The sequence below is a fragment of the Solanum dulcamara genome, chromosome 6, assembly GCF_947179165.1.
Source record: "Solanum dulcamara chromosome 6, daSolDulc1.2, whole genome shotgun sequence".
In the NCBI taxonomy this organism is placed as follows: Eukaryota; Viridiplantae; Streptophyta; class Magnoliopsida; order Solanales; family Solanaceae; genus Solanum; species Solanum dulcamara.
Genome location: NC_077242.1, coordinates 75,013,473 through 75,033,905, shown reverse-complemented (window position 1 = coordinate 75,033,905; position 20,433 = coordinate 75,013,473). Strand labels below are relative to the sequence as shown.

General features: G+C 37.8%; 1 protein-coding gene across 2 annotated transcripts; it reads left to right on the top strand.

Annotated features, from left to right (window-relative positions):
* Positions 1-291: 291 nt before the first annotated feature.
* On the top strand, positions 292-19,328 carry LOC129891532 (formin-like protein 18). 2 transcript variants are annotated; one of them, XM_055966922.1, is made up of 18 exons: positions 293-568; positions 3,378-4,078; positions 4,739-4,960; positions 5,054-7,329; positions 7,427-7,559; positions 9,040-9,111; positions 10,225-10,323; positions 10,422-10,463; positions 10,588-10,668; positions 10,832-10,882; positions 11,002-11,083; positions 11,791-11,885; positions 16,714-16,785; positions 16,867-16,983; positions 18,094-18,162; positions 18,259-18,325; positions 18,545-18,928; positions 19,138-19,328. In XM_055966922.1, exons 1-17 carry the CDS (start codon positions 496-498, stop codon positions 18,685-18,687), a joined length of 4,395 nt encoding a protein of 1,464 aa, XP_055822897.1. In that variant the 5' UTR covers positions 293-495; the 3' UTR covers positions 18,688-18,928; positions 19,138-19,328. The 2 variants fall into 2 exon arrangements, with proteins under 2 accessions (XP_055822898.1, XP_055822897.1); XM_055966923.1 differs by lacking the exon at positions 16,714-16,785 and having other exon boundaries at positions 292-568.
* Positions 19,329-20,433: the final 1,105 nt, after the last annotated feature.

Here is a 20,433-nt window from a genome sequence, read left to right as displayed (position 1 = left end):
ACAATCTATTTTTAAAATATTGAATAAATAAAAATAAACCGAGGGAGTAAATATATATATATATATTTTTTTTTTTTTTTTTAAAAAAACACCTCCAATATGGATATACTTTTGCTTAAAAGTTAAAATAGAGTTATTTCCCATTAAATGACAAAATTTCCAATATGAGATATATATGGATAATAAATAAAATTTCCTTTTCCAAAGTCCACGTTTGCTGCTACTATATTTGTCCTAAATGCCTTCCACGTCGTCGTTTTTCATAAAAGAAAAAAAAAATACCGACTCCAAAGTTCTTTCTTCCTCTTTATTCGTTTAGCGATCCCTCAGCTTCAACAACAATTCTCCATTTTCATAATACACAATACAAATTCACAGAAAAATATATGTATAGATACATGTATATATACACATATTTTTGTATGTATAGATAGTTTTTTTTTTTGTGGAATTGAAAGGAAGGAAGGAAGGAGGTGTTTGAATTATTAAGCAGAAATGGCATTGCTACGGAAATTGTTTTATAGGAAGCCACCTGATGGACTGTTAGAGATCTGCGAGAGAGTTTACGGTACGTGATATTTATTTTTAATTTTTAATTAATGGAGGTTTTGAAATTCTGGGTATTTTGTTGCTTTTTAGAGATCGAGCTAGAATAAATAGAAAATTTTACGATTTTTTTTTGTTGTTGTTTATATTTTATGTTTCAATGTGTAATTATAATGGGGTAATGGAAACGTGAAGAAGTGATTTTTGTTTATGCAACCAATGGTGTGGCTTAGTGGTTAATGAAGTGGTTGAGCATCCTGAGTTGTGAGGTTCAAATTCTAGAAGAGATTAAAAAGCTATGGTGGTTTCTTCCTGTCTGTTTTTCGTCTTGGTTGACAGAGTTACGTGATACATATTGCTGATGGAGGTGCCATGTATGCCGTAGAATTAGTTGAGCTACGTGCAAGTTGGCCTGGTCACCACAATTATCATGGTGGAAAATGACAGGTATTTTGTGGAATTAGTTTAGTTGCGCACAAGTTGTGTCCACCTGGTATATGTTGCTGGTGGGAGGTGTCTGGTATGTCGTAGAATTAGTTGAGGAGCGTGCAAGTTGGCCTGGGCACCACGTTATCATGGTGTCCACTTGGTATGTGCTGTTGGTGGGAAGTGGAAGATATGCCGTAGAATTAGTCGAGGTGCGTGCAAGTTGGTCTGCACATCACGGTTATCATGATAGGAGGTGACAAGTATCCCGTGGAATTAGTTGAGGTGCGTACAAGTTGGCCCAAGCATCACGGTTATCATGGTGGGAGGTGGGAGTTATCACGTGGAATTAGTCAAGGTGCGCACAAGTTGGCCTAGAACACCACAATTATAAAAAAAAAGAGAAGAAATGATTATTCTCTGTTAAGGTACAGAAAATTGAAAAAAGGAATCATTTTTGTTGCCACTTTGAGGCCAGTGAAGATACATTACCTTATTTGGATTAGGAAAGGAGGTTTATTATTACTGAAATTGAAGACGAAATTATTAAGGCCTTTCATACAAATTAAGACCAGACTTTAGCTACTTTTGGATTGATTAAAAATACTTCTACTGTATGTTAATAATTTAATTTGAAGTACATGTTTTGAATTGTATGCCAGCTGGCCCTCGGTGATTTCTTGGTTATAAGAAAATATCTAAATATGGGATGTTAAGTTGGAATTGTGAGTGGATGAAGTGAGTTAAAGCAAAGTGCAAGTTATCTTACAATGAAGAAACTGTCAAATACTTTAATTCAACTAAGCAAAATTCAGTTGATTTTCAGGGAAGTTATGTTGTGATGACTATATTGACTGCTGCCAAGTTGGCGACGTTTGGCATGCTAGCTGAGATGCTTAACGGGCAGAGGATTCAGCTCGTATTTTTCGCCCAAAATACTCTAGTGTAGTACTTGGGAATAGTATAATTAAAAGCTTGCTTGTGGGAGTAAAAAACAGAAAAAATGGTGGAGCCTAGTCCCTTCTTGCATATGTGGTCAGTCTGGAAGGAAAGAAATGATAGATGTTTTAAGAATATTACTAATCCACTGCAGAAAGTAAAAGAAAACTGCATTAATACTTTGTATTTTTGGTGTAAAGAAGAGGGTATAGATGAGGTAGAACAACCAGTATATTTCCTAGGCTCTCTGTAATTATGATTACTTGCACTGTAATTTTTTGATGGTTGCCAGCATACCCGCATTGCTGAGGAATACAACTTTACCTTTATTAAAAAAAAAACTGCTTGTGCTTTGTTTAGTATAATTAATGAAATTTCTAAGTTTCTGCTAACAACTTAATCTAAAATAGTGCTTTTCCAACGTATGGGTCGTTTAGTTTGAAGGGTGGTTGTGCTGGACACTAATGCATAATACAGTTTCATTTAATCTCTCTGGTATCTGCTAGCACAACTGTTCAATTAAACTATTATAAAAGAATGAAGGCTAAAGAAGTAATGTAACTATGAATGTGTTCTGATGACTAATGCAAATAATATTATTCTTAGAATATTTTGAAGTAAAAAAACCCAATGGTTTGGTGTTAGTGGTCAATGAAAATGGAGGGGAACCATGAGGTGTCATGTCCAGATCTTGGTGGAGGCAAAAAAATAAATAGGTGTGGTGTAATAGTCAAGGTACACGCAAGTTGGCGCCGACACCACTATCATTCAAGGCAAAAGAAAAAACTTAAGCGGAAAACTCAGCCACTTAATAAACAGAGGATTGAACTACTTCTTTAGTCTAAGACATGTTCTCTATTAGGGTTAGATGAAAGGAAAACCATGTCACGCGGCAGCATAAGGTGAGCTTTCCAGCAGTGTAAAATTGTGAGTTGAAGAGTTTTGATCAGTCATACTTCGATGTGTAGAACAAAAGGGTAAAAATACTTGAGGAAGTGATGCTTTATATAATTTTTCAATTTTATTAAGTTTTGAGTACATGTAAATTAGGTATCTTACTCTTATGTGACCCAGAAGAAGGTGGAAGGAATGGAGAAGATACTGAATCTAGAGTCAACAACTCAAAATGTGATGTCATTCTATCCATGCCTTTTAAAACTATAAGGGACACTGTCAAGAAACACCTGGACATGCTTCCTTGAAGTTTTTCAAACAGTATTGTGACAACAGAACCCAAATTTCTTCTCTTTGAAAAAGGAGAAAAACAGAACAGTAATGTAGCAAGAGAAAATGTTTTTCTCTGTTATATTTTTTTTGAAAATATTTATGTTTAGAGCTCAACATAATGCAGGAGGCCAAGATTATTACAGCTGGGTCATGTCATCTCTGTGGTATATTGTGACTTGAAAATGTTAATGCCTGTTGTATATGACTTGCGCTAATAATTGCTTCTATTTTATATGCAGTGTTTGATTGCTGTTTCACTACTGATGTTTGGGAGGAAGAAAATTACAAAGGCTATGCAGGAGGTGTGATCAGTCAACTTCGGGATCATTACCCTGACGCGTCAATATTGGTTTTTAATTTTCGTGAGGGTTTGTCGCAGAGCCTGATGGCAAATATTCTGTCTGAGTATGATCTGACAATAATGGACTACCCTCGGCACTATGAGGGTTGTCCCTTGCTTTCAATGGAGGTGATGCACCATTTTCTAAGATCCAGTGAAAGTTGGCTCTCACTTGGGCAACAAAATGTGCTTTTAATGCACTGTGAACGGGGTGGTTGGCCAGTTTTGGCATTTATGTTGGCTGCATTATTGATATACAGGAAACATTACACTGGAGAACAGAAGACCTTAGACATGATTTACAAGCAGGCTCCTCGTGAGCTTTTGTACTTGCTGCAGCCACTGAATCCAATTCCTTCTCAGCTAAGATACCTACAGTATGTAGCCAGGAGGAATGTGAACATGCAGTGGCCTCCATTGGATAGAGCACTCACTTTGGATTGCATCATTATTAGGGCTATACCTAATTTTGATGGCGAGGGTGGTTGCCGGCCAATATTTCGTATCTATGGACAGGACCCGTTTGTAGTTTCTGATCGATCACCAAAAATTTTGTTCTCAACTCCAAAGAGGAATAAAGTTGTCCGGCATTACAAGCAGGTAATTTTTTTTTTCCTCTACTAAAATCATTTGTTACTTCCAAAGGGTTTATGGTATCTTTGAGGAAGGCTATCTTTATTCTATTTTGTTGATTAGACATGCTTGTTTCTAGGACTTACATATAGCCTTGTCAGAATCATCTATAGTTGAAAAAACACATGTGAATAATCTGCAAATAGAGCAAGGAACATACGGGGAACTTTATCTATGAAAGTACAACTTATGGTATTTCTATGAGATCAATATGTTTGACTTAGAGTGGATCAACTACCTAATATTTGATTTTCTACAATTTTCTCGCTTATTTCATCTTCCCAAAGAAGCAATTTTACAGTTTTTCCTCTGCTCTATGACCTTGTTAATTTGTCAAGTGGTGGTCTTCCGTTGGGATTGAGATGTTTGGTTTAGAGTGAATTGGACTATTTAACAAGTTGTTCTACTGAAGTTTATGACATTTTGTTCTAATAGCATTATTCTTATGGTTTTGCTCAAGTGGAGTTCAGTTGAGTTAGGTTGTTATTTGCACATGCTTGAATATGCATGTACCTGTTACATCTTGGTCTTTCTCCCTCGCCCCCTCTTTCCCATTCTTGTTATGCATGACCTCTTAGGACACAACTGACTAGTATTGATCCAACATTCTTTATAATATCATTTCAGGCCGAATGTGAATTGGTTAAGATTGATATCAATTGCCATATTCAAGGGGATGTTGTGTTGGAATGTATTTGCTTGCACGATGATTTGGAGCGGGAACAAATGATGTTTAGGACCATGTTCAACACAGCTTTTATTAGGTCAAACATTTTGATTCTTAATCGTGATGAACTTGACACTTTATGGGATGCTAAAGATCAATTTCCAAAAGATTTCAGAGCAGAGGTATCATTGTTCGTATAAAATGCATTTTTTTTTGTTGATACTCTCCAGCTAGAAGCATATTGTAATTTTATGAAAGTTGTGCTCTGGATGAAGGTTCTTTTCTCAGAGATGGACACTGCTGCTTCTGTTCTTCCTGTAGATTTGTCCTGTTTTGAGGAGAAGGATGGACTACCAGTGGAGGCATTTGCCAAAGTTCAGGAGATCTTTAGCTCTGTGGATTGGATAAGTCCGAAGGCTGGTGCTGCTCATAATGTGCTCCAACAAATAACCACGCCTGGTTTAATCCAGGAAAATTTGGAATCCATTCCTCCCTTGTCTACAGACACTAACATGCTCCTTGACCAAGCAAATTTGGAGACTCCTGGAGAGAGGAAGGGACCTGCACCAGTGGACAATAATGCTAAAGGCTCGTCACCATTTATGTTGGAGCAGCAGTCTATGTCATCCATCAAATCATCCTCCAAAGTACACCAAAGTGACCAACAGAAAGCTGAAGCTCAATTTGTTGGGACCAAAAGTGAGATGAAGGTGTCAAAAGTGCAGCCATCAATTCCTCTTTCAAAACCTTCTCCTGCTGACCTTAGTACAGAACCTAATGCGTCTTCTGTGTCATCACAACCATCTCCGTACGTTCTCCCAACGTCGGAACATCCTCCACTTATAAAAGAGTTGGATCCTCATGTACGCGAATGTGGTAAGCTGAATGACCTTCCTTCCCTACCTGAAACCAAGGCGCCACACTTCAAGACCAGTATTTCAACTCCACCTTCATCCTCATCCATACCTGGAAAGGATCAGGGTATTGGTATTGGACTAGTTCTATCTCCTACCCCAGTGACAGCAGCACCGCTCACTCCTCCCATGAAGGATAAATTAGTCACTGGAACTGTACCTTATGCATCTCCGGCTACTCCATCCAGAACCCAAGGTCCTCCAATTGTATCCTTGAAGGATGACAGGCCTACTACGTCTCAACCTGATAGATATCTGCTTCCTCCAGCAGCACAACAGCCAGCTCATGAAGGGGAACCTGCTTCACCTCCTCATCTTACTGGATTATCTGTGTCTCCTTCCCCCATGGCACCATCACCGCACACTCCTCCCGTGAAGGATAAACTAGTCACTGGAACTGTACCTTCTGCATCTCAGGCTGCTCCACCCAGAACCCAATGTTCTCCAATTGTTTCCTTGAAGGATGATAGACCTGCTATGTCTCAATCTGATGCACCTATGCTTACTCGAACAGCACAGCAGCCAGCTTATGAAGGGGAATCTACTTCACCTTCTCTGACAGCACAGCAGCCAGCTGATGAAGCTGCTAAAAAGGAACCTACTCGACCTCTTCATCCTTCTAAAAGTTGTCCTCCATCCCTAGCTCCTCCTAATTCTTTTTCTCCATCAGCTGCCATTCCCTTTATCAAACCTTTAGAACAACAATTCGTGCAGAGGAGTAATCTTTCACCACCACCGCCGCCACCACCTCCACAACATCCAACCTCTCTATTGAACGAGAATGTTGCTTCCATTGGTGGATCACCTCAGCCACCTGCTCCTCCTACCCCACCTTTGAAGGAACATTCAGTTTTCAGAGGGGTGCCATCACCTCCACCACCTCCACCTCCTCCACCTCCTCGAGACTCATGCCCATTATTTACGCCCCCAGTATTGAACAAGAATTCTGCCTGTACTAGTGGACCACTTGAACCAGTCCCAACTTTGAAGGGAAGTTCAGCTTTTAGAGATAAGTCACCGCCACTACCACCACCTCCTCCACCACCTCCATGCCAGTTAACTACAACCCAAGTATTGAGCAGAAATTCTTCCTCTATTAGTGAACTGCCTCCACCTCCACCTCCACCTCCACCTACTCCACCTTACAAGGAAAAAGTTGTTCCCCAAACCGGGGTGCCACCACCCCCGCCTCCACCTCTTCCTGTGCAACCTATGAAGGAGAACTCCTCGTTCAATGGTGGACCCTCTCCACCTCCACCCCCTCCTTTGCCTGCTGCACAAGCTTCTAAGCTTGCGAATGTATCTGCAATGCCATCGCCTCCTCCTCCTCCTGCGTTGGGTTCTCCACAAAGTGTTCCTTCTGCTCCCCCTCCTCCAGTCCCTTCTCTCAAGCCGGATCTGAAAGCAGGTTCTGGTATGATACAGTCACCATCCAAAGGTAGTAATCTCCCTACTTCTCCATCTCCACCCCCACCTTCTGCTCCTCCACCTGGCATAAAGGGACGAGGACCATTGTCTACCATGAATTCAAGAAGTCATTCATCAAAGAAACTGAAGCCTTTGCATTGGTTAAAAATATCTAGAGCAGTCTCAGGAAGCTTGTGGGCTGAGGCTCAAAAATGTAGTGATGCTCCCAAGTACGTGCCAACTATGAGTGTGAAAGTAGCCATTAGTCAATCTTTTTAAGATTCTTTCTAGATATAACATCTGATGTCCTCAATTTATGTTTGATAGGGCACCAGAGATTGATATATCAGAGCTTGAATCTCTCTTCTCAGCCGCAGTTCCAACTTCTGGGCAAGGCAGTTCAGGAGGGAAAAGGAGTTCGGGGACCTCAATGGGGCAGAAGCCGGAGAAAGTGCAACTGGTAATTGCTTATGACTATATGACATCTGAGGTTCTTTATAGATTTTCATCAAAGGTTTCCCTAGATCATTTTATCTTTGTACATTCATTTGCACAGTTCCTGGTGTTCCATGGTTTGACATAAATCTCAGAATCTTAAATATTATGAACAGTCTAATTCTAACGTACACTTTCTGATCATGGTCTTGTACTTCATTATCTTCCTTTAATGCAGCTTGCTCCCCAATCCCTTTTTCTTGACACGATTCTGTGTTTTCAAGTGGTTCCTTTTTAAACTGCTAGTTCTCAGCTTAAGAAACTTTGTTTTCAGAAGGGTTTCTGGAATGAAATTCTTTGGCTGAAATCCGGTGGACTTTATTCCTAAAAACCTGAGTGTGTAAAGGGAGAAGCACGGGGCTGACATGTCGTAGGCATTATTGCTCTCAGTGATCTTTATTTTCCTGTTTACTGTAACATCACTTGATATATAGCATGTTTAGATAGGAGGTCGCACTGATTACTTAAATTTCCATATAAATATTAATTCCAGAATGGACCATGATTGGATTGTCAAGAATGTCAAATCTGAAAGCTGTCAAATTTGCATGCTGTTATTCATTCAGAACCGCCCCTTAATTACTGAAGAACGTAAAATTTAAGACGTTAGGAATAATAGTTTCACTATTGAGGATGCCAAACCTTATGGCTGTTGGTGCTTTTCTTTAAAAGAAAATTATTGGAAAAAAGGAACTATGTAGGTCAGTGCACCGTACTGAGGCAGCCGTGTAATGGATTTTTCATCTTTATTCACATTATTTGAATCAAGGGTCAACAGAATTTTCATACTCACGATTGAGGTGCGGCCCTTTCCCCTACTCTGCGTGAACGCAAGATGGATGCTATGTGCATCAGACTGCCTTTTTATTTAATTGAGGGTCAGTAATATATAAGCTATTGCTTTACCTTGTCAAAAATAAATAAATATCAGCTATTGCTGCACCTAAGGTTACCTTAGTGGTCAATGAAGTTGGGGGAGAACCATGAGGTCCTAGGTTCAAATTCCATCCGAGGCAAAAACACTAGGCGATTTCTTCCAATATATCTAAGCTTTGGTGGAAAACATCACCCGGTATCTGTTTCTAACAAATATTTACATTGTTCTGTATCTTAAAAAATCTAACTAATAAATTCTGTCTCCTAGGCCTGTAGATGGGGATCTTTTAACAGTTATATAATACCATGGTGGTTGGACAAACAAATCTTTTAATTCTGCTTCCCAAGTTTGTTTCCACAAATTATCTAAGCTTCTTTGTCAAGGATTCAGTGAAAACCTATTCACGAGCAACATCTGATATAATCCATCATCTAATACTCATATAGCTCTGTGGAAGCCACTGCCTGTTCTCTCCTCGCATATAGCTGCGGAGAAAAGATGGCAGTGTGGCAATATTTCAGCTCTTCCAAGTTTTAAGAGAGCATTTACCTGAACTCTATTTTGGCAGGTTGATCTTAGACGGGCTTATAATTGTGAAATCATGCTTTCTAAGGTGAAGATACCACTGCATGACATGCTGGTAAGCTGTATACATATACAATTGGCTTTCTTTTTTTATAATATGGTTATTCTAGAATATATATATCTGACATACAGCTGGTTGTACTATTGCTTGTATTCATCTCTGTCATATTACCTTGGGTAATCATTTATCCACTTCTGTATACCTGCAGTAGGGTGGTGCTGTTATCACAATGATTCATTTGACATTCAAGTTCTAATAGTTAAAGCATGTTATGTGTCCCATGATTTTATAGCTTCCAGTGTTTGATTAATTTTTGTGTTCTTGATAAGCAATTATGGTAAACTGTGTGCCCATTGTTCTTAGATCTGCTCATCTATATAATTTTCACTCCCATTCTATTTTCTCAATTTTGTACTAAACTTCCTCTCAAAAATAGGAATAACAATCACATTGTAGGCCTTGTTGGAGATTCTTTGCGAGATGTTCAGTTTCCAAATAAACATCTGTAGTAACAATATCCATGCTTAAATGGGGACTTGCTATTGATTTGGACTCTGTACTGCTTAATTGTATTGGTAAAAAACTTACATTTTTTAATATCCTAAGACTGTACTTTATTGTTTAACCAATGTATATATCCCTGCTGATTTAAGTGTAATCTGATATTTAAAGAAAGCAAAGCCATTTGAGTGTCACCTATCCCGAGAAAAGGTGTTTATACTTGTAGTCACAAATTTTGGTCCTGTTTGTGCACTTTTTGCATGCTAGATGTTCTCCTCATTTTTAACCTTCTCCACTCTCTTCCTGTCATCTCCCTTTGTGATGGTCCGTGGACCATAATCCTGCATATAGTTGAGTTATATTGAAATGTGATTATTTCCAAGCATGATGTACACACACTCACACACACGTACTCACAAACACGTCTTTACATAGACCACACACCCATACACCCAAACACATCTTTAGATTAATTATATATCAGTGGCGGATGGAGTAATTGTTCTCCTTATATGGTTTTGGGCAATCCTCACCTCGTGAACTAGCTTTTGAGGTTGAGGTAGACCCAAGGTTCATGAATATAATGTTAATTGTGTGGATTATGTTCTCTTAAAAGTTGGATTATGCTTCTAATTGTTAGCTACCACTTTTTAATAATTTCAACAGAGTTCGGTGCTTGCACTGGAAGATTCAGCACTAGATGTGGATCAGGTGGAGAATCTGATTAAGTTTTGCCCAACTAAGGAGGAGATGGAAACACTCAAGGTGAAAAATCTGATTAAAAAGAATTAAGGAAAACTAATAATTAAATGTACATAGGAACACAGTGAATAACCTTGTTTAGTTGAACATTTCTGTTTCAGGGTTATAAAGGAGAGAAGGAGAAGTTGGGTCGATGTGAACAGGTCTGTCCATTGTGAACTAACCTTTTTCCCTTATTTTTGCTTACAATCCCACTTTCTCCTGCATGGAATTGATTGGACCATTTATATAGTAACGTCTAATTGTAAGACCTCTTCGTTGTCGCAGTTTATGTTAGAGTTGATGCAAGTACCACGAACAGAGTCCAAGCTGCGAGTTTTTTCGTTTAAGATTCAGTTTGAATCTCAGGTGAGAAGATGGCAGATGCCAATCTCCTGGCTTTATTCTTTTACTGATTGAGCTGCAATATTTTCTATTCTAAAAGATTCCACTTCGCTTGCTTCTGCTGCCTCTTTGCTGCACCGGGAATGTTTCACTTGCTGACGGCATATTTTTTCTCTTTTAATTTCAGGTTTCTGAGCTAAGGAAGAGTCTGAATATTGTGAATTCGGCAGCAGATCAGGCACATTTTCTTTTGTTTATTCTTTCTAACTTTAATGCTTTACCACTTTTAGATGAGATAAGGGGTTTCTTTTTTGATGCTGTCCTTGAATATCATATTTTCTTTGATGTTGTAATCAGATCAAAGGTTCATCAAAATTGAAAAGGATTATGCAAACAATTCTCTCTCTCGGAAATGCTTTGAACCAGGGAACTGCTAGAGGTGGGTAAACATCTCTTTTATTTTCAAGCATATCTACTATTGATCTCTTCATTGTGACGTCTTATTTTTCTGTGGGAGTGAGTTGAAGAGTTCCCCTACCCAAAAGAAAAGGAGTGGCCTGTTTGTCAAATGAAAAAAGAAATTACACAATCTATGGGGATGTGGAATTGAGAAATTAAATGCACATCATCAACGCTTAAACCTATTAGCTTAGACTGTTCACCTATGCTGGTGCACTTACCACATCAAATAACCAGGTCCAGCTTTCTATAGAAGATTAGCTGATGTTGTTCCTGCTAAAGATCATCTAAACTTGCTTTTTTCAAACCTCTGTAGGGTGGAAACCACAGCCTGCATGTCTGTTATTTGAATAGGTCCAATTCTTACCAGAGATTTACCCAATTATGTTTCATGAAAATTTTAGAAAATTGGTCCCACCAAAAGATTTCCAAGTTGAGAACTTCTCCAGCAGTAGAAATCTTAACTCTAGGTAAGGAAAACATGTCAAATAAATCAACTGGGTATGGCTCAAAGCTTTTCTGATGAAATGATATATCTCTGCAATTGTCATCTCCTTTGGCTTTTCTGGTCTTGAAATTATTGAAACATCCCTGCTTCACTTAGATGATAAATGCAGTTCTTACAAATAATGATTCTTTGAGCAATTATCTTTGTCTCATCTAATAATCTCTTGATGATTTGTGTAGGTTCTGCTGTTGGATTCAGGTTAGATAGCCTCCTTAAACTAACAGAGACACGTGCACGAAACAATAAGATGACTCTCATGCATTATCTTTGCAAGGTACAGTCTTTGATCGGCACTCTTCTTGATGAAAGCATAATGATGTGGTTGACTAATATTTCGGGGGTGGGAGTTTCCTATAACACACATATTGCTTAGGAGTCGTTTGGTGTGAAGGATAACACCAAATAGTCCCGAGATTAAATTATGGTGCTACTTAATTTGTTGTTTGGTCGGTAAGTCCAGGATAACTTATCCCGAGATTAATGATTAGTGCTGCGATAAGTTATCTCTCCCCTTGGGTGGAATAGTAATGCCGGGATAACTTATCCCGGAATAAAGTAGGTGAAATGACAAAAGTATCCCTTTATATTCTTTTTATACCTCACTTTTCACATTCATGTATATTCACATTATTTTAATACCATGTACAATGACATTCACAACCTTCACTAATCCTTATTTTTATGATAATTCTTCATATTTTTCTATTAAAAAATTACACTATATAAATATAATTTTTATCTATGAATTTATTTGGCTAATTCTTATTTTTATTTTTATTTTAATTTCTCTACTACTGAATTTCATATTTTTAATTATATATTCTTTTACTCACTTGAAAGTTTGTATTTTATATATCAATTAAATGGAAGATAATTTTAATATTTTACAATTTAAGAGTGACATGTGCTTAAATGAAGTGACATAAATAATAAATCCTCTTTTAGTTAATCCATAAATAATAAATCATAAATAATTTAAGATGAAAGTTTTATATTAAGCAAAATAAGATGGAAGTTTTGTTTTAAACACACACGGTATAATCATGGAATGCACACACAAAAATATTTAAGCTAAATAAGATGGAAGTTTTATTTTAAGAATGAATAAATAAAGCTTGCAAAGAAAATATAAAAAACTAAATAAAGTTAAGGACATTTTTTGTAAACAAACAACTTATTCTTAAAATTTATGCAATGCATATTATTTTGAATACAACAAACCAACAATCAATAAGAAATAATCTTAGTATAATTAATCCCATCATAACTTATCACAACATAACTTATCCAGCATAACTTATCCTATCATAACTTATCCCAGCATAACTTATCGCTACATAACTTGTATTCAAACCAAACGACCCCTTAGTCCCCAATTTCTTGGCAGATCTGATTTTTTTCTGAAATAAATGAGTCATAACATTTCTTAAATGAAATGCTGACATAAAAATCTGTGATGCTTGTTCAATGATTAGTAGAATGCACATTAAGCTAAAGCTAGCTTTCAAGGACTTTGCTTGTTAGGAAGGAATCATCTATGTTGAGCATGAGTTGGATTTTCTCTTATCTGTGACCTGATGACTCAGGTGCTTTCATAGAAGCAGCCTCTAATGCCATTCCATTTGCGTCTCCAGATCGTTCATGCTTGATTTTATTGACGTTTTTTGGGCCTTTCTCTCAAGGATGGGATGCTCTGTTGCGACTCGAGCGACTTCTTTGCTCGGTTTCGGTTGCTTGACTCAATAATGGTCTGCTCGGACCTCTACTAGGGCTAGAGCTAGCCGGAAAAAGAAGCCACTTTAGAGATAGGGGCGAGCAGCAAGCAGTCCCTTGTATAGGGTTCCAAAAGGGTATGGTAGTGATCTCACTCCACGCATTGCACACTTTGTTCATCCAAGCTGGGCAGAGCTAGGCTGGAGTGAAGAACCAGAAAAAAGCCTGCGGATACGGGGCATGCCCCCGGGAATTCGGGCTGCAACAAAAAACGAAACTTTCTTTAATGTATACTAGCTGGTCTACAAAAGCATGACATGTCTTCATCCCGAAATAAGTAGATGCGGAATCTCTTTGAAAGGTAATTTGATGGAAAGGGACTCCCAATTGAAAGTCAGATTTCGGGGGAGATGGATTATGTTTAGCCCGAGAATTTGTTCTTTGAGATCTTCGTCCATAAAAAAGGAACGCTCAACTAGCTATGCGCCTCCTCCAAGATATCATGGCACAGGTCGCTAGACAGTTTGTTTTCCTTTCCTGTCCAGTATTTTCCATTCAAGCCACCCCAACTCCTACTTCGAATGATAGAACGATTCGAAAGGGGCATACGTAATTAATTTAAAAGGCGACCCGCCGCGCTATCGCGGAGGAAAAAAAGACTCCCATTGAGGCGCTACTTGGCCCATAGGTTGTGCCACTGGTGTGGCCTTCCAATAACTTCGCTGAAGCTCAATTACATCGAGCCGGGGCTGGAAAGGGCGAGTGGAATAAACGGCAAAGCTAGCTCTTCGTATCATTGGCATTGGGTAGGTGAACGTGACTTTTTTTTATTCCTTTGTTTCGAACTTCGTGAATGAACTATTCAATAAGAATAGGGATTTTCAATGCTAGAAATGCCTCCTATCTTAACTGGATCACGACTCATAGAATCTATTCCTACTTGGAGGTTGAGCTAAAAGATAATACTCGAAAAGGGACTACGAGTCAAGGACCGATCCTTTTGTGCCAATACTGTTGCGATACTTTTCTTCATCCCGGATCAAGAAAAGTATCGAACTCGTAGAAATTCGATGCTCTCTTCTTCTCAAACCCAGCCGAAGGAGCACATCTAGTTGAAAGACTCCCCCCCCCTCAATAGGGCTCAGTTTCCATGTGCGTCAAGCACATCTATGATTTTGGACAAAAAAGGCAAAAATTGGGCTTCTAGATGTCTTACCCCAATCTTCACTTTACGCCACGCCGACTCCAAGTGGTAAGGCATCGGTTTTTGGTACCGACATGCAACTTTCTTCGAGGACTCTTTTGTAATAGCTTGATGAGCTGAACCAACAAGAGCCACTTGAAGGGGTCCTTTGTCTCGATGACTGTCCCAAATCTTTGAGGTTGTTTTAACCAATAAACTGGCAGGGCGGTACACTCCGCTCTCTCGCGACCAGACAGGAAAAAGTACTAAAAACATTCTTCACAAGATGAGAGCAAGTATTAAATGAAGCCGACTTTGTCGTTTTCTGGGAGGTAAGTTATGTAGACGAATGACTCTTTCTGGGGTGTTTTCGATCACAAATATGTGCAACGGGCTCTCCGCTCCTAGTCACTAAGAAGAACGGTACACTTCACACCAACCCAAACTCCCTGCTTGCTTTGAAACCTATTCGGATGGCGTGAGATACGATACCAATCCAGCCACTGACTCATCCAATTACGGAGAAACTAGTCCAGAATGATATCATCAACTGCAAAAGTGGGACAAAACTGAGAGTTAGCAATATGAACAAAGATGGATTTGCGACTTCCAGAGATAATTACAGCAAGGGGAGATGAAGTTGCGCAACCTTTAATTGAAGCTACTTTTGCGGATTGGGACAGCACCTAGCCTTGGATCAAGCTTCAATCAATGTTAAGTCTGACTACGCCAGCAGCTGACTAAGTTTTTCAAGGTTACTCTTGGCCGAATCTATAACTCTCAAAGCAAGGTCGAAATCCATCCCTCTTTTTATTCCCCTTTCATCCGGAGCAGCCGTAACTTGGGCTCATCATGCTATACTCACGGGAAGAAAAGGTGTAAATATGGAAACTTCTCTGCACCCATGGGCATACGGCCTGGCAGGCCTTCCCTTTCCGCCGGAGTTTCATGGGCATTGCAACTAATTTGGATGAAATAGAAACATCTCTTTTCCATTTCTATTTACCCAGTTCGTGTAGTGATTCAGTTCTGATACATAATCAATCCTATTAGAACTGGAAGTTCCAGAACAGGTGGCTGGCATGAACTAATTTATTCGCTTCGATTCCTCGGCCGAACGGAATCACCGCTCTAGATAGAAGGGTCGTTAGTCGATTCCTACGTTTTTCAATTCCCAGAAGCTCCTCAATTTTTCCAAATTATTGTTCTTGTAGCAGTCTACTAGACTAGCCAAGAAAGAGTGACCTAGACTATATTCTAGGTCATTCGGAAGGAGCCGGCCTGTACTTTTAGTGAGCAACCAAACCTCTCTTCTATACCCGGGGAGTGTCATCCCCTTTCATTCATGTCTGATGGATAAAAGCCCAATTGGTTTTTCATTATTTAATAAGAAAGATGGCAAATCCTACCATTGTATTTCCTTTTTTCATTTGGATCCTATCAACTTGGAGAGTGTCTAGATTAAGACACTTCTCGTATTCGGACTATCAAGATCGACTACCTAATCAGATCAGCTATTTTGATATTTAGCTGTTTGCACCTTTTGTCATCGGTCCTTTTCAATTGTGTCCCAGGATCATCTGTAAATTTTTTTGTATCGGCTTTTATGTAGCTAAAAGTGTCTATATCTGAAGTTAGTAAAGACAAATTATAAATTCAACCCTAACTGTTCAGGTTGGGAAAAAGGAAATAGTGTCCAAAGTTCGTTGGATAAATCAGGGATTATCTCTTTCTTTGGGTTTTTGAATCTGTATATAAGTTGATTATAATAAAGCTTAGCTGAAAGGAAGAATAGAAGACTTATTTTAAAAATAAAACAAAGAATGATGACTAGATGCAGAGAAATGGATCTTTTCTCACGCCATGCGATCAAATCACAAAACTTGGCTTTTTGTGTACGTTGTTATCAGCTTCCTCACATTTATCAAATCAATCTATATAATTATCTCTATCCTAAAAAGTTGCATGGCACATGGTACTTCCAAATTTCTTATCCTATTGTTGTTAAATTATCCTCTAGCGCAACCTTCCTTACAAATTGCTACAGTAACAACTACGTGTCTTTATATTCTCACTATTTTCTTGTCATTGCGCTGGTTATTTGTAACTCAAGATTTTCACTTGGGGAAATGATTTAAATTTGAGTTTACCTTATGTTAGCAACCAGCATATTTTACAAGATGCTTAAAGAAATTTTCTCTGCCAGGTACTTGCTGACAAATTGCCTGAATTGCTAGATTTTTCTAATGATCTTTCTAGCTTGGAACCTTGCGCAAAGGTATCGTTATTTGGACCGACCAATGACAAATTCACTGTAGAAATATGAATGACAAGTGTTCTGATTAAGAATTTTCTGCAGATACAACTGAAATTTCTTGCAGAGGAAATGCAAGCTATTAGCAAAGGACTGGAGAAAGTTGTACAAGAACTGTCCATGTCTGAAAACGACGGAGCTGTGTCTGAGAATTTCCTTAAGGTAAGCCATGACTACAGTGATCTACATAATGCTGATTTCTGCATACAGTCAGATTCTTTATCTCTTCCTCTTTCTGGGCCACTCTACCCGGTCAATCAAAAATTGAAAATAAATAAGTGTGATGTTGGCATCCACTGAGATGCGCCTAAGTATTTAAAGTTTTGATCACAGTAGATAATAGTGCATTTCGAGAAGCCGAATCCTCCTAGATTCCACTATGCAATTCAGAACTGAAAATTCTCTCGCGATGAAGGCTCTAATTCACTTTTATTCTTTCTAATAATGGATAATGAGAAAGAAAAAAGAATTCTAAGTCAAGACACTACTTGGTAATATATAATGTTGACCAGGAAAAGCAAAAGGTTCTCACAGTAATAAAGAACACAAAGATTGGAATGGGGATCTGTGGAAGAATAAAATCCTAGTAGACGAGCATTATACCAAGTCGAAAATCTAGAGTGGTGAAGAAGACAGGAAAAGAAGTGTTGACAGAGGAACCACAAACAAAATATTTCATTTATACTTTTGTAAGACACTGACCTTCTTTTCTCCCAGCTTCTCCCTTTCCTCAATCTTATGTGTAAGACCTGAAACAGCCAGCCATCTACTTTCTACTTTTGTTCCCATATGCTGTGGTACTGGTGTTAGAGCTGTATAACTGTTGACATATGTGCACTTTCAAGGGAGTCTTATGATCATGAGTAGATATGCTATAGAAAGTCCTAATTGATTTGGAGCTTCAGTTCCGGATCATTGTTGTCCCAGGCATAATTTCGTTTCTTTTCCTCATTGGTCCAAGATAATCCTCTGGTTTGAGATGAAAGTACGAGAGTTTTGTTTCTTTTTTCACTTCATCTCATGTCACCCTTAAGCATGGTAACTTCACATCCTTTTTGATCATTCTTGATAAGGATGCGGAGGAGAAAACCACTCATGTATCCTTGTCACCGGGATGGGATTCCTCTTATTAACGTTTTTCTTATTCCATTTCTTTTTTACTTAGGATAGCCGATGGAATCAAAAAAGAGATCTTGAAACATTTTATTACAAGAGAGATCAAAAAGTAGATAATGAATATTCTCATTGATTAGTATAATTGTCATTTGCCAGGCTTTGAAGGATTTTCTATGTTATGCTGAAGGTGAAGTGAGGTCCTTGGCTCAACTTTATTCTGGTGTGGTAGGTCTTATTCCTAACAGATTTTGTGGTCATTTGGTGTCTTACCACATTGAGATGTTCCTAATGGTATGTTTTTCTTCTGTACTTATCCAACAGGGTAGAAATGTTGACACATTGATTCTATACTTTGGTGAAGATCCAGCTCGTTGCCCATTTGAACAAGGTAATGTTTTTAAGTGATCATCAAAACAAAATTGCGCTTCAAATTTTCTGCGATTCCTTTCCTGGTAGCGTTGGTTCATATCACTTAAATATTTTGAGTTTACTATCTACATTGATACAAATTATATAAATCATTTCGTATGATCATCTTGTGCACAGTTTAGACCTGTATCTATAAATGAGGTGGCCAGCTTAACGTCATTCCTCTTTTTTCCCCTAGTTATCACAACATTACTAAACTTCCGAAGGATGTTCAATCAAGCCCTAGAGGAAAACCGAAAGCAGGTGGAGTTTAAGAGAAAGAAAGCAGAGAAGGAAGCATTGGAGAAGCAGAAGATGAATGATCATTCGGAGAAAACTTGACCCCATCTGAAATAATGTACTTTTATATGAAAAGCACGAGCATGTCTTCATTGAAAACATGAAGGAAACTTTTCTTTGTCATGGCAAAGCTTCGTCGAGATTGAAGATTTCATGGGAAGCAAGAAATCAGTTGATCTGATGGGTATAAAGAACGATGTACATTTCTCTGCAGAAAAACTGGATATACGTTGGTGTAGGTTCAATGCCACCCACAGAGTTCTTCAATCCTTGTTTATGAGAGGTAATCGCCAGAACTGCATGTTGTTGCTCAGACTCTCTTAAAATGTCTCCCTGGTGCATGTCGGATACTTCAAAACTAGTGCATTTTTGGAGGATCCGACATGGATGCAACAACAATTTTGGAGAGTCCGAGCAACATAGGACTTGCTGCTCCTTTTCTGTTATTGACCCTTTCTAACTCTTGTTTAATTCATTTCAACTTTCTTGCAGAATCCTACACTATGTAGATGGAATTACTTTGGGGCGGTAGGCTAATTGTACATATTTATTAGGAAAAGAATGTAGAAATTCTTGGAGATGATTTTTTTATTTTTTATTTTAAAAAATTTGATAACATAGAAATTTGTTGTCCATTTTGTTTAATCTTTCAGCTGTTAGTGTCATTTTTTTTATTACCTGTATTTCATGGTGATGATCCTAGTTCAGTCTTAGAGCCTGTTTGGATAAGTTTTTTTTAAGCTGCTTATAAGCTGAAAACTAGTTATTTTAAGCTAAAAAAAGTTGGGGTAATCCAAAACAACTTATAAGTTGTTTTAGATAAGCTAAGTTAAACAAACTCAATTATTTTTTGGGGCTTATTTCAAGCACAAAATGACTTTAAGTTGGTTAGTCAAATACTCAAAAAAGCTGAAAACAGCTTATAAGCTAATCCTAACGGGCTCTTAGTTTTGTGGTTATCTTATTACCATATATTTTTGTTTTTTTTTTCAATTCATTTTATACAGGTATTTATTAGCGTATTATCTCTTTACAATGAAACAATATGAATTATTAGTTCTGTATTCATTTTTCAAGATCTAATATTAAATATGTAGTGTGGTAGAATAATCATATTAATTATTATTTTTGTAATAGGTGCATCCAATTCAAATGTATCAACTAAAAGTAAATGGAGGGAGTAATTTTTTTTAAAAGAGCATGCAAAATTGAAACACGACATATAATTCGAAATAGAAAAAGTAATTTCTTTATCCCTTTTCTTATCATAGTTGAAATAGTCTGAATATATGGTACTACTGTTAAAATAATTATTAAAACGTATTATCAGGAAACATGTTTGTTCTACCAATATTTTTTTTAACCTTTTCGAATAAGTGCAATTTTAACTATTATGTTTTTTTTTATAAATAGAGACATGTCCATTACTTCATATCGATCACTTTTAATTCAAATGATAATAGACTTGATAATATTGCCCCCCACCCCACCCCACCCCAAACAAAAAAAAGACGAAGTAAAATTCTTTGAGTACGTAAATTAGACCCAGATCATTAATTCTTAAGGACTTGTTTGATTGAGGAATAAATTATTTGGGTATTAATTATCCCTAGGTTAACTATTTCAGGATGATATTATGCATAAACGTATTCTTTAATTTGGCTTCAACTGACATATATGTCCTCTGACTTTGGGTGTGAACATTCGTCCTACACGACAATTTATAAACTTGTATAAACATGAACAAATAGTCACATTCGTCCTACACGATAATTTTGTGTCATATAT

Excerpts from the sequence above, each read along its gene's own strand:
- LOC129891532 (XM_055966922.1), top strand. The coding sequence starts at position 496 with ATGGCATTGCTACGGAAATTGTTTTATAGGAAGCCACCTGATGGACTG. Across the intron at positions 10,464-10,587 it reads AGTTGGGTCGATGTGAACAG|TTTATGTTAGAGTTGATGCA; the intron begins GTCTGTCCATTG and ends TCGTTGTCGCAG. Across the intron at positions 16,786-16,866 it reads GCTTGGAACCTTGCGCAAAG|ATACAACTGAAATTTCTTGC; the intron begins GTATCGTTATTT and ends AATTTTCTGCAG.